The 13,203-nt window shown below is 41.6% G+C and overlaps 1 protein-coding gene across 1 annotated transcript; it reads right to left on the bottom strand.

Moving 5' to 3' along the window:
• Positions 1-207: 207 nt before the first annotated feature.
• Positions 208-11,801, bottom strand: LOC119488545 (tetratricopeptide repeat protein 39C-like). Its single transcript, XM_037770299.1, has 14 exons — positions 11,039-11,801; positions 9,525-9,573; positions 8,430-8,558; positions 7,083-7,197; positions 5,322-5,682; positions 3,552-3,720; positions 1,922-2,015; positions 1,715-1,822; positions 1,527-1,636; positions 1,311-1,434; positions 1,102-1,199; positions 899-1,003; positions 767-805; positions 208-630 (listed from the first exon to the last, which is right to left on the bottom strand). The coding sequence occupies exons 1-14, from the start codon at positions 11,188-11,190 to the stop codon at positions 541-543; spliced, it is 1,743 nt and encodes a 580-aa protein (XP_037626227.1). The 5' UTR covers positions 11,191-11,801; the 3' UTR covers positions 208-540.
• Positions 11,802-13,203: the final 1,402 nt, after the last annotated feature.

Here is a 13,203-nt window from a genome sequence, read left to right as displayed (position 1 = left end):
TGGGCCTCTATACCGCGGCTCCAGCCCCCCGATCACTACGGCGCAGACTCTGGCTCCAAATGACGTAAAAATCTCAAGATGGAAGCTCCCTTTTCCGGGATATTTTGGCTTCACTTCTGTACAGTGGGAGGATGTGGAGACATGTCGTCCATCTATATATAGGCTACAGTACTATGATATGGATGTATTGGTGACTAGCTTGCTGGCTAATAAGACGAGCCTGTACTGGTATCATAGCTTTGGAGTTTTTAGCCACGGTTTTTTAACTTGCTAGCCATAGCTAGGCAGGCTAGTCATATCCATCTTCTTTGTGCTAAACTAGTATGAGCACATCACCATATAGGCCTACAGTGGGTCTATCTGTACAAAACGCACAGAGATGACACTTCATTCCAATCTGACAAACAAGTGTATTTCCCCAAATCCTTCAAGAATGATAAAACACAAGAATCTGTTCACTGGGATGTCATACAGTTATCTTAAATGGCTCAAAACTTGGTGTTAAAAGCCATTAGCATAGCTTTAGCCTCCCTTCTTGAGTCACTGAGGCACAACTTCCTTCAGAGTAGCCAGGGCTGCATGGATGCGGACATGAAGCCTGTTCTCAAAGTCGTAGCCTGTAAAATCCTCCTAAAACATAGATAAATGTATAGAATTTAAACATAACGTAATCAGTCACTTGTAACATGATATATATTTCTAACATTATCTGGGAATTCAAATTATTCAAATTTATATGAATATATATTCTGTGTGAATGTTTTACCTTGGCTTGAAGTAGCAATGATCTCCCCCTTCCCACAGTCTGGATTGCAATATAAAAAAGACCAGGTTATAAATGAGCACATCAGTACATTCAAATCAAAATGTGAATGCTGTATGTGTGCAGCAGACTGACCTCCTGTTTTGCAAGGAGTATACATCCGAGCTCATAGACGGCATACGGCTGAACATAAGAGTTGATGTGTCGTCCGTACTCATCTCTAGCAGCTAGCTGCAATGACTGGATCACAGATAAAACGGATAGGAGAGAGCAAGATGAGTAACATTCAAAGTGTCGATAAACCGCAAAGTCATTCAGCGCTAAATGTAGACTGATACCTGAAGAGCATCCCTCATATTTCCGTGACATTTGTGAATGGCACCAAGAAGGAGGTGTTTCAGGCCTCTGCACGAAGCCTCATCTAAACTCTGCAACACTGAACAGACATAAAGAGGGATTTATCACAAGGGGGGAAAATAAAATTCTTAGAAATCTGGCTGCAGCTAACCTATGTTATATTGCAATGAAACCTGAAGGTTACATTCACCCTGATTCATTATCTGCAGTTTAGAAGAGGAGCAGTTTGGAAGAGCTTTCCACAGATACAGCACTTCAATCACACCGAGGATGCATAGCTCTCTGGTGGGCGAGATCTTTCTCAATCTCTCAGCCTGCAGAAAGGAATCAGAAAAAACTTTTGTGACACACTTGTGATGACTTTCCAAAGAAAGAAAAAAGGGGCTACATCTGCAGCGAAACCCACCCTTTTGACAGCAAACTGCTCTATCTGGTTATTTTTTCTCTTGAACAGCTTCTGCACATCTTTGAAAACGCCGCTTGCTCCATCCAGGTCACCCGAAGCACCCTGACACACTGGAAAAACACAAAATATATATATAAAATACAGAACAGACAGCAGTGCAAGCATACGTTCGTGTGTGACAGGCTTACCTCCGGTTAAGTAGGCATAGTAGCACTGCGACCAACGCGACTCATTCTTCAGCCGTTCAAATGCCCTGTATGCATCTTCAAAACTCATCTCTATCATGCTACACCAGCCTGAAACAAAGACAAGCACACAGAGTGAAATTAATCCCTCCCTGTTCTGTACGCCAAGTGCCAGTATGTCATAACTAACCTGATGAGCAATCAACGTACCAATCTCATAGAGACACACATGCTGGATCTCTCTTTGGTCTGATGCGAGCTCTAATGCATCATGGAAACAGGCCAAAGCACTGTTGATATGGCACTGGGGACAGAGGAGAGAACACACACACCAACAGGTAACGGTAGTTGTGTTAGACGCACACTACATGCATGTGTTGAATGAGAGAGTTAGATAAATAGATGGTGGATTAGATGTTGGTGAGTTAAAGTTGAAGTCGGTAACTTTGAGCAAATGATAGAAATCTATTTTTTATACAATAGTCACTACTGTATATCCTGCATGTAGTCCTAGTGCATGAGACAGATAATCTTTAATAAATCATGTTCCTCTTTGTCCTCCGGTGCTCCTAATGAGATTTGCAAGAGTTCAATGTGCCCAGACCACAACAACCAATCAGAGCCGAGCAGTCTCTAAGCAGCTGCCAATCAATCTGATCAAACTGTCAAACCAGGCAGCGCTGATCAAATATAAATCAAGTTTCTGTTACTGTAATATCTATTTCTCACCTCAAATGTTTAGGGAATGGGGACTGCGGAACATTCTGGGGCACACCGCCATTTTTGGAGGGTAGTATATGGAGCTACGGTAGACTGTCATTATCCATCACCAGTCAATCATTCATCACCAGAAATGTATAAAGTACGTGCGAAAATCAAATGCCCATATAAGGAGAAGATGACCGAGGCAAAGGGGCGATATATTACAAAATTGAAGTTAGTTAATGATATCGATCCTTATGAATTAGGAGGACTTTGACAGTTTGCCACCCATTACGGTCACTGATGAGTTTTGGCGTTAGTGAACACCAGTTCAAAATATGTGTGTCTGACTGTGACTGTATGCTATATATACTATAATTCGGCTTTTAAATCTTATTCACTGTGCAGTGTTAGCTTTTTGACACTTGAAGTTAACAGCCACATTCCCATTCCCTATTCAGAAACATACGTAGTGTACTGTTTAGCTGTAAAATTAGAAAGTTTGCTCCAGCCTCTGGGCGGTGCTTGGTTTTGGCTTAACTGTTTTCAACATGGCGGCCGGGTCACAAACTTTCTCATTTTACAGCTAAACAGTACACTAAAATCTAAAAATAGGCATTATTTGTAGGCAATAATTTGACAGTTTGATCGGAGTTTGCGAGTTTCGCAAGCAGTGATTGACAGCTGCTGTAGAGACCGCTCGGCTCTGATTGGTTGTTTTCTTTTGGGCACTGTGAACTCTTGCAAATGCCGTTAGGAGCAACGGAGGACACACATGATTTTTTATTCAGATTATCTGTCTCATGCTCTACTGTCAGGATATAGTGACTGTTATATAAAGATAACTTTTTATCATATTTGCTCAAAGTTACTGACTGCAGCTTTAATGAACCATCTGACATGCATATTAATTACATGTGCTTGAACAGAGACTGCTGTACCAGCCGATTGGAGATTTCTCTCAGATTTTCTTCAGTAAAAAAAAAAGGTTTGTCTACTCCATATTTCCTCATCATTCCCATAATGTCTTTATCCAGCATTACCAACACAAATAATCCACTTACAACTTTAATAGACTTGTTAACGTTGGGCTTAACTATCACTGATTGTTAGCTACCCCCGAGCCTGCAGCACATACCTCTAGCCTGTGAACCCGTCCTTTAAAGAACATGAAGAGGGATGAGTTGGGGTAAACCACCGACTTTCTCAGCAGAATAGCTTTGGCTTCCAGCAGCCCCTCGTGTGTATCGGAGCCATCCAGAGCAAAGAACGGCAGCACTACTGTGTGGTACCACAAGAGGGCCAACCTGAGCAACACAACAGGAGACAATCACCTCAGTCAGTCTGAAATGTGGGATCTGAAGCTCAATCACGATCTGTATTACACTGAATATTTATGATAGGTAAATATGCAGTTCTTATGTAACAGAGTTACTGTTATGCTGTTAATAATGGCAGTGTAGAATATATTTAAATTAAGGTAGGTCTGTGTTTCACATGTTAAAAAGGGCAAGGAGATGTTGGTCCACATAGTAATGTGTGACCTTTAACCTGCCATTAAAAGTTTATTTTACAGTTTGGCAGATCAAGAAACAGCAGTTAAAGGTCACACATTAGTATGTGAACCATGTCCATGCCACATCTACTTGTGAAACACCGACCTACCTTATTTGAAATATATTCTATATTGAGATTATTACACAGCAGTGAAAGCAGAAGGTTACCAGACATGATTCGCTGCAGAGAGTTCTGAGGTGGCCAGGATTAGCATAATTCATTCTATCTTAAAAAATATATGTTCTTAGTATACAAATGTATTATGTTTACTTTTAGTGATGTTATTCTAAATTTTGTAATAATTGCATTCATTTTAAATAGTTACAAGACAATAGGCTAGTTCGAGATGAACCGCGCCTCGCCTGGAAAGTAGACGAGATCAGGCGGCAGCAGCAGGGGGCGGTGACAGAAAGCTGCGGTCAAGTCGGCGGACAGTTTCCAGCCGTTTCGAGCAGCCTTCAAGGAATTTACAGGAAGTCACAGAAAAAGTTACTTCCTGTTAGATCCGATCTGTAGGATACTTGTAGTTTGCAGACCAGGTTTGGATTTATTTATATTTGTTTGTAAATCTATGTGGAAATGTGCGTGTATCTGGCACTGTATTCTATCCTTTATTATTTTTATGTCCGCCTTGTAAAGCACATAATGAGCACTCGTTTTAAAAAGTGCTATATAAATAACCTTCATTATTATTATTATTATTATTATTATTATTATTATTATCAACCACACAAGATATGTTTGTTAACAGATGAAACAACATGAGACTAATATCCTACAATCTAGCGTTAAATATTACAATTACACAGAAAGTTGTGACTTTCTACAAGACGTGGTGTTTGCTGTCAATCAGCCAATCAGCTCTTTGATCAGGCGACAGCCAGGCGTTTCCCATCATGCCCTGGGTCCTGCAGTCGGTGGAGAGCAACTGCAGCGCCTGGCTCTAAAAACTGCGGCCGCCTCGATCTCGTGAGGTTATCTTTGCCCATGTGTGCATAACGTCAGAACAAGTCGGGATCAGGTCGGACACAAATCTAACTGGCATGCATTGCGTGCCGATCGCTGGTGATTAATTCTGCGCAGACCTGACTCACCTCGAACGAGCCTATAAACATTGACTGACACAGTTCATACTCAAAGTTCCCAAGATCTAGTATCAAGGGTCCTTGTTTTCTTGGTCATTTGACTTATTGTAAATATAAATATACTGCTTATAGCAGCTTTAAAGTCTTAAATTAACAATAGTTGTACAGTTTATTTGACAAAGCAATGGGACACATCCAATCAACCCCTCCCCCCCTCCAATGCTATCTGTCTCTCGCTTTAAAAGACGCTATTGGAGCCTACTCACGTAGCTAGTGGTGCCTTCATGTCCTTGCTCTCACTCGCATACATAAGGGAGGACAAGCCCTGGAGACGGTCACCAGGGAAACCCAGCAGGTTGATGATCTTGAGCAGGTGTGGCGGCACCATAGAGATGCACAGGTGGAAGAGGCCGTAGCCGAAGCTGACGGAGCCCTTGAGGCGGTCCAGGGCCTCGGCCGTCACGCAGTTCTCCACCGGCGCGTTGTGGTTGGCGTTGTCCGTCGAGAGGGACTCCTGGTGGCCAGAGGACCTCTGCTGCAAGGTCTCCTGCAGCTGGCTGATGTCACTGTGGCACTTATTGTACATTTTCCACGCCTTACGTAGAATCCAGCCTCCTTTGATATACGCTGTCAGTGGAAACAAGATACTTCTGATGAGGTTTTCCATGAAGGTAAACCAAGACCATCATTGGTTTGTGATAAGGTCATTAATTAATCACACGGATAGGGCTGCAAATGATGAGCATATTCATGATCAATTAATCTGATGATTACTTTTTTAACCACACTAGCAGTTGTGCTCTGCGGTCGGTCTGTCTATCGGTGGGTCCACCACTTTGTACAACTATACCACTGTCTTTGTACCACAACAACTATTTGAAATGTCTTCAAGTACTGTACTCTACTTCTACTCCACGACAATTCAGAGGGAAATATTGTACTTTTTACTTCACTACAATTATTTTACTACTTCAGTTGCTTGTTACTTCACAAATTAAGTTTTTACATACAAAGCATATGAAGAGCTTTTAAAATATGACGTTTTGTATAGTACCCAACAGTATGTACAAGTATAGCTTAAAAGATTAGCCAATTAATCGATTATTATTCGATTGACAGAAAATTAATTGGCAAATATTTTGATATTTTAAGTGATTTTAATTCAAAAACATTTCATGGTTCCAGCTTCACAAATGCTTCACAGACAATTTGCTGCTTTTCATTTTAAGCATTTTAATTAGTTTTTAATAATTTGGAATTTTGGACTATTTGTTGGACAAATAAATATTATGAAATGAAATAATTTTTGCAAACCAAACAAATCAATTGATTAATGGAGAAAATAATCAGCAGGATAATTCATAATGAAAATAATCATTAGTTAATAATTCAAAATAAGCTCCACCTCGACCAACCACAACAGTAAAATCCTGCTTTTACATTAATAAATGAGTGATAATAATCTAATGATAATAAAAAGCCTAATATAATAGTATAACAGTCACAGGGGACATTTCTATACATTTAATTACTTTAACTACATTTCCCTGATTACATACTTGTACTTAAGTAACATTTTCAATGCAAGACTTTTACTTGTAACAGAACGTTTCTACAGTACAGTATGGTATTAGTACTAAGGATCAGAATACTTCCTCCACCACTGATACTAACACACTAAACTAAGATAGTGAACATGCAGTAACCTATGCAGTAATAATATATAATAATAATGTCTAATAATATAAACTCATTACAAATTCTATCATTCCTCATTAACATGTATGGATGTGCTCCTAAATAGAACCAGGTAATCTGCTCTACACCGTTTATCTGTAAGTCTGACATTTCTATCATGTCTTGAGTTCTACCATTCAGAAGAATTCATATACAGTCTATGGTCTACATGCAGGCAGTCAAACAGACACACACACACGCTCGCCATGATGACATAATGCCTCGAATACCGGTTGCCATGAGAGACATTTGAGGTCATACTCTTTGGCGTGTGGGTCCCATTTGATTACCTGAGAGTTCCTGCTTGACGAAGGAGAGCACGGCGAGGTACACCTGACAGTCGGCGACAATAATCTGTCTCTGTAGGCGGTCCACGACCACGACGCCTGACCTCTGGGAGTCCATCTGGAACACACACACTCAATATTCAGCAATACACACAACCTGCAACTTTACCCAGAAGCTGGCAGCTTCCTGAATGACCCAGAGCTGCTAGAGAGCCCCCACACTCCTCACTCACTTTGTTGATTACATTTCACAGAAGCACTAATTAAATCTGTGAGTGGGTTTGGCAATGATCTCATCATTAGGCCCGATGCCCAGGATATAAACATTGTTAGCTCAACAGCAGCCTGTTCTGGCGGCGATATTAGCAGACATCGGCGGCGATGGAATCCTATTTGTTCACACAAACTACATGAAAAATATGTGAAAAATGTGTAAATTGCTGTTCTTGCTGCTCAACACAGTAGCGGTGTCACGATACTTGAATTTCTAACTTTGATACAAGACCTTGAAAAATATGGATATTCTATACCATTTTCGATACCATGGGGAAAAATGTACACAACATTGAGGGCATCAAATATTAGATTTTTTTTGAAAGATAATTAGCCTGTCCCGGCAGAATTAATGAAGCACTCCAGCTCTAAAATCAGTGGGTTGTTTTTTCAATGAAAATATAGTCGGAAGTGGTAAAAAGAGATTTCAGCTCCACAGAGAGATTAAACTGCTGAACTGGCTGGCATACCATCCACACTTCCTCCCAGCATCGCAAGACCACAGGTATACACAATGGTCCAAGCGAGGCATCACTTCCTTTTGCTGAATAATAACAAATGGAAACCTTAATAATTTTGAGGATTTATGCCAGTCTTATGAGCTGGGCAAGAAGGATGTTTACTGGTACCTACAGATCCGCCACTTCTTTCTAGAGGAAATAAGGATCCCTAATTCAGCTGAACCCTCGAGAATAACTCAGATATTTATTGAAGCTTATGATTCAAAAAACACTAAAGGCATCATTGGTAAACTATACTAGAGCTTAATTAATTAATTAATTAATAAAAATTCAACCAACTACATCAGGCAGTGCTGGGAAAACCAACATAGTGATAGCAGAGGAAATGTAGCTTCATGTATGGGAAACCCAGTCTACTTCCACTAATGAAAAATTTGGCCTGTTTCTCTATTACCCCAAATCAGAAATCCAAGTTTAGAGGGTCTCAGCACTCCTGCTAGAGGGAGTGTGGATCTGTTATGGCGGACCATGCACATATGTTTTTTTTATCCATATGTTAAGACTTTTTGGAAAGAAGTGGGCCATTTAATCTAACTGTCCATAGTTTTGTACTCACACTTTTTTTAATCTTGTTTCTGATTGTCTCTATGACTCCGGCGCTGTCGCTCTCACACAGTTTCTCCGTGGTCCTCAGGTCGTCACAGGCCGTCTGCATCTTCTCCTCCTCAAAGGTCATCATGGCGTTCTACAATACAATGCAATGCAGGAAAAAACGTACTGCATCATTATTCTAATATCAAAGCCTCTTGTTTTACAGAGCAGATCTATGCTTGAGCTGGCTTACAAACAGAAACATCATGTAATGAGAGGGAAGGAGTGTTATGTAATAGCCTTGAACAGGACAAAGGGCTCTCTCTGCATAACAATGAATGGAGGAACGCGGTGACATCTGCACAGCTGTGTGTTTGGAGTTGTTAAGATGCTACACGGCTGACACAATCGATAAATCTTGGCTGTGATGCTGCTGAGACCTCTGCAGATCACCTTAAAGGAAATAATCACACCATACCTAACATAAGTAGGCAGTACAAAATGTACTGATATTTGAGTGACATTTACAGATGAGTTTCGCATTTTGATATTTTCTTGTATAACGGAGGCGTTCTCTCCATTTATGCTGCATCTCTGTGCATGTGCGGATGCCCACCATGATGGTCAGATCAGATGTCACCACCCCCACTGCTGCCTTCAGGGCCATTTAGTATCTGGGGACAGAGGATGACATCATCTTTGGCTTCATGGTGTGTGTGAGTGTCGTCACGAGGGGCAGCGACAGAGTGTGTGTGTGTGTGTGTGTGTGACCATCAAACTGAGAAAAAATCCCCCTCACCCATCAGTGATGGACGCAGCGTTACAGTAATGTGCTTCTCTGCGAGAGCGGTGCTGTTCTTGAGAGGAAGATGCATCCATTATGTTAATGGATGGAAAAGCAAGGGAGAGGATGCCAGTGGTGACAATGATAGCAGTCAATTTGACAGATTGGGTTATTTCAGGTGATACTGGGTGCTTTCCTTTTGAACTGGGATGCTGTGGGCTGCTGTATCAATTATGGAATCATATTAAGCACTGTTTTGCTATTTCTTAACACTAACTAATATTTCCCTCTGGTGTTTCGTTTGATCATTTAATCACCAGCTGAGAGGAAACTCACCAGGAAACTGACGAAACTGGCCCCGAAGCTCATCAGCGGGCTCTGGGTCCTACACAGAGAAGACAGGAGAGAGAGAAAGATGCAGAGAAGAAAACAGAAACAAGTTGAATATTCGGTCGAAAATTGTGATTACAACAAAATCTCAATCATTTAGCTGTGAAACACCAGAACGCCAAAGTGAATGAATCATATGCAAAACTGAAAGGAGTCATGGATGGCAACTTCTCCAGCAAGCACAGACAGAGCATGCTCAGGAGCAGGTGCAGCCACGATCCCCACGCTCAGCTGTCGCGACTGATGACATGCCTAACTACTATTTGTTTGATGTGGGGCGTCCATCTATTAGCTATCAAAATTATTATATATATATTTGTTTGAGGCAAAATGTCCCCAAAACATAATTTCAAAAATCTGTCTGATGTGCAGGGTGACATTCTGGTTACCTATAGGTGCACAGATGGTAGTAGTGTCATGGCTCCTCTCCATGATGAAAATGTCATCACTCTTGTATATAAGGATGCACAGATACTGATACCGGATCGGATATCGGTGACAATGGAGCCGATCTATTCAATTCAACTAAATGTTTATATACTATAAATATCATATACTGGAATTTAAATTCCTGTTCAAGTTTTGACCAATTTGTTGCCGCATTATAAAGGTTTACACTTGAATTGTAATTCCTGTTAATTCTGAAGATTTTTTTACCAAGCTCCTGGTGTACGAATTATTTTAATAATAAATAACAATTCAGTAAATGTATATCTATGTATTTATTTGTTACATTTTGTTTTAAAAAAGTTAGGAATAATCAAGACAAGTCTTATGTTACCCTACACTTAACAGAATGATCCCAGTCACTTCCACACAGTGAGGCATACAGTTTATTAATTAAACACTGGGATTGCCATCGGGACTGAAAAAGTCAGATCGGTGCATCCCTACTTGTATGTGGATTTATTTATTTTGTATTATTATTTATTATTAATTTGTTTGTGTGGTTGCTTGTCTCTATTTTTGTCTTGTTTTGCATTTACTTCCTGGTACTGTTTGTCTTTTATTGTTAAATATTTGAAATGAAGCATGATATCCCCTTCACAGAAATCTGTATTACTGATGTGCACATGCATTCTAATAAAACAAAATAACACAATACAATAATATATTTGAAAGACAATGTCATCTCTGTGTTAGAACCAGAGGAGGTATGCAGTATATTAATGGTAAGACACCTGGAAGCTATAGACCCTCAGTCACTGATGAACAAGCTTTATTAACATGGAACCTAATAATTTAGCAATTTATTTAAATTATGCTGTTATATATATATGGGGCAAGGTTCTCACTGTTTGTATAGCAGTAGTACATACTGTATCCAGTGTTCTGATTTTCATTTTGATCATGTTTTAACCACTATTTTAACCCATTGTTACGAAATGATTATGAATGTTTAGCCCTGCAACACACTGCAACACATCATCATCATGTGGATAAAGCATGACATCATGTACCTGTATCTCCTGAAGAGCTCGTCGCTCTCCTTGAATCCGTTGTTGAGCAGCATGTTGATCCCCTGCAGGGCCATCTCAGCATCATCTATGTACTCTGCCTTCTCCTCGACCTGCTGCTGCTGCTGCTGCTGGGACTGCTCCGGACCCGCCATTGTTGATGATGCCACAACGCAGAGGCTGATGTCGGATTACACCGGTGCGATGGAGGACTAGATATGAAGCTGATTCCTCTCTGAAGCAAAGCCGCATTGGTTTGTTTCCTCAGATGTAGGAGGCGAATTTAAAACAGAGACGCTGCTCTGGTCGGCTACGAGAGGAAAGGAGGAGCAGCCTCTGCAGGCTCCAGACGTCTGAGCCCCTTCAGGAGGATGGAGAGATGGATAGAGAGATAGATAGGTAGATAGATGGATATATAGGCCACTGATGCCCAGACGGGTGCACTCACACTGCGCTCCTCAGATCTCCACTCAGCATCTCTCTGGTCGACAGCTGGATACGGTCAGTTCAGAAGCCAACACGCACATATTTGTCATTAAATGAGCCATCCATCCATCCGTCTGTCGGTCGGTCGTTTTCCCCCGCAGCTGCTCCTCTCTAGCAGCATCCGATGCATTACATAACGAGGATCTGGGCTGCTGTGCTGCTCTGCTCTGCTCTGGATGCACAGTATCACGTCAAAACGGCCTGGCGTCATTACGCACGGCGCACCGCCGGGAGGATGGAGGGATGAGATGAGGCCCGCTGAGGAGAAGATGCATCCTGTCAGCTCACATCGATCACACTATCTCACTCAATCACTTCCTTCCTTCCTCCCTCCCTCCCTCCATTCCTTCCTTCCTTCCTCCCTCCCTTCCTCCCTCTATTCCTTCCTTCCTTCCTTCCTCCCTCCCTCCCTCCATTCCTTCCTTCCTTCCTCCCTCCCTTCCTCCCTCTATTCCTTCCTTCCTTCCTTCCTTCCTTCCTTCCTCCCTCCCTCCCTCCCTCCATTCCTTCCTTCCTTCCTCCCTCCCTTCCTCCCTCCCTTCCTCCCTTCCTTCCTTCCTTCCTTCCTTCCTCCCTCCCTTCCTCCCTCCCTTCCTCCCTTCCTCACTCCCTCCCTTCCTTCCTCACTCCCTCCCTTCCTTCCTCCCTCCCTCTCTTCCTCCCTTCTTTCCTTCTTTCCTCCCTTCCTCCCTTCCTCCCTCCCTCCATCCGCACTCACAGGATCGACACCCAGCCCCTCTCCTCTCCTCTCCTTTCCTCCAGCCGGCAGCCAATAGACGCGCAGACTGAGCCAACTGCAGTCACACTGTTGACACACACAGACAGACACACAGACAGACAGACACACACACACACACACACAGACAGACAGACACACACACAGACACACACACAGACAGACAGACACACAGACACACACACACACAGACAGACAGACAGGTGAGGTGAGCTGCAGCTGCACCTGATTCTACTAATAGGTTATCATTGCTCATCTGCAGACCCGGTTCTACAAGGTTGCAAAAGCATGCATTGCACCCTGTTTATTATTGTGCTCCCTCAGTTGAAATTTGAATAATAAATAATGAATAACAAATGATAATGATTTAATTAAAATATATATATTGTAATGAAATGTAGGTTATTCGCCAAACAGTAGGCTAAATTTAAAAAAACAACACATTTCAGTCGTATCGCCCTACATTTCTTTTCTTTTTTTATGTCAGTAGGTAGTAGCCTATTAGTCCTGACTCGTCTGGGGCAGTATCTAGAAGGGAGCCCACAAACTGCTCCTGTAGCTACTTGCATTTTTGGTTTGATTTAGCCTCCTGTGTATTTCCAGATTGTAGTGTGTAGAGTCTCAGGTGTTACTGCTTGACAGATCATTTATGCAACTGTCCACTGACATGGTTCTAAAGCTGTTGTTATCCACTTTTTGCTCTCTGAAAAAAGCTCATATTTAGATCAGGGGAATCACATTTTTCCCTGAACCCCTCACTTTTTGGACTAGCCCTTTTGGTGCACTAGGCGAAATTCGGATTAGGCCCGTAAACCACAACACACATCAGACATCACAATGGTTTTAAGACAAAAATTCAGATTTTTATTTCATAAATAACTCTCTACATAAAAATAAATAATAAATCTATTATAATATACAGTAAATAAGCCATTGGTCCCCGATA

The sequence above is a fragment of the Sebastes umbrosus genome, chromosome 5, assembly GCF_015220745.1.
Source record: "Sebastes umbrosus isolate fSebUmb1 chromosome 5, fSebUmb1.pri, whole genome shotgun sequence".
Taxonomy (NCBI): Eukaryota; Metazoa; Chordata; class Actinopteri; order Perciformes; family Sebastidae; genus Sebastes; species Sebastes umbrosus.
Note: the sequence above shows the minus strand (reverse complement) of the source record. Positions and strands in the feature narration are given on the sequence as shown.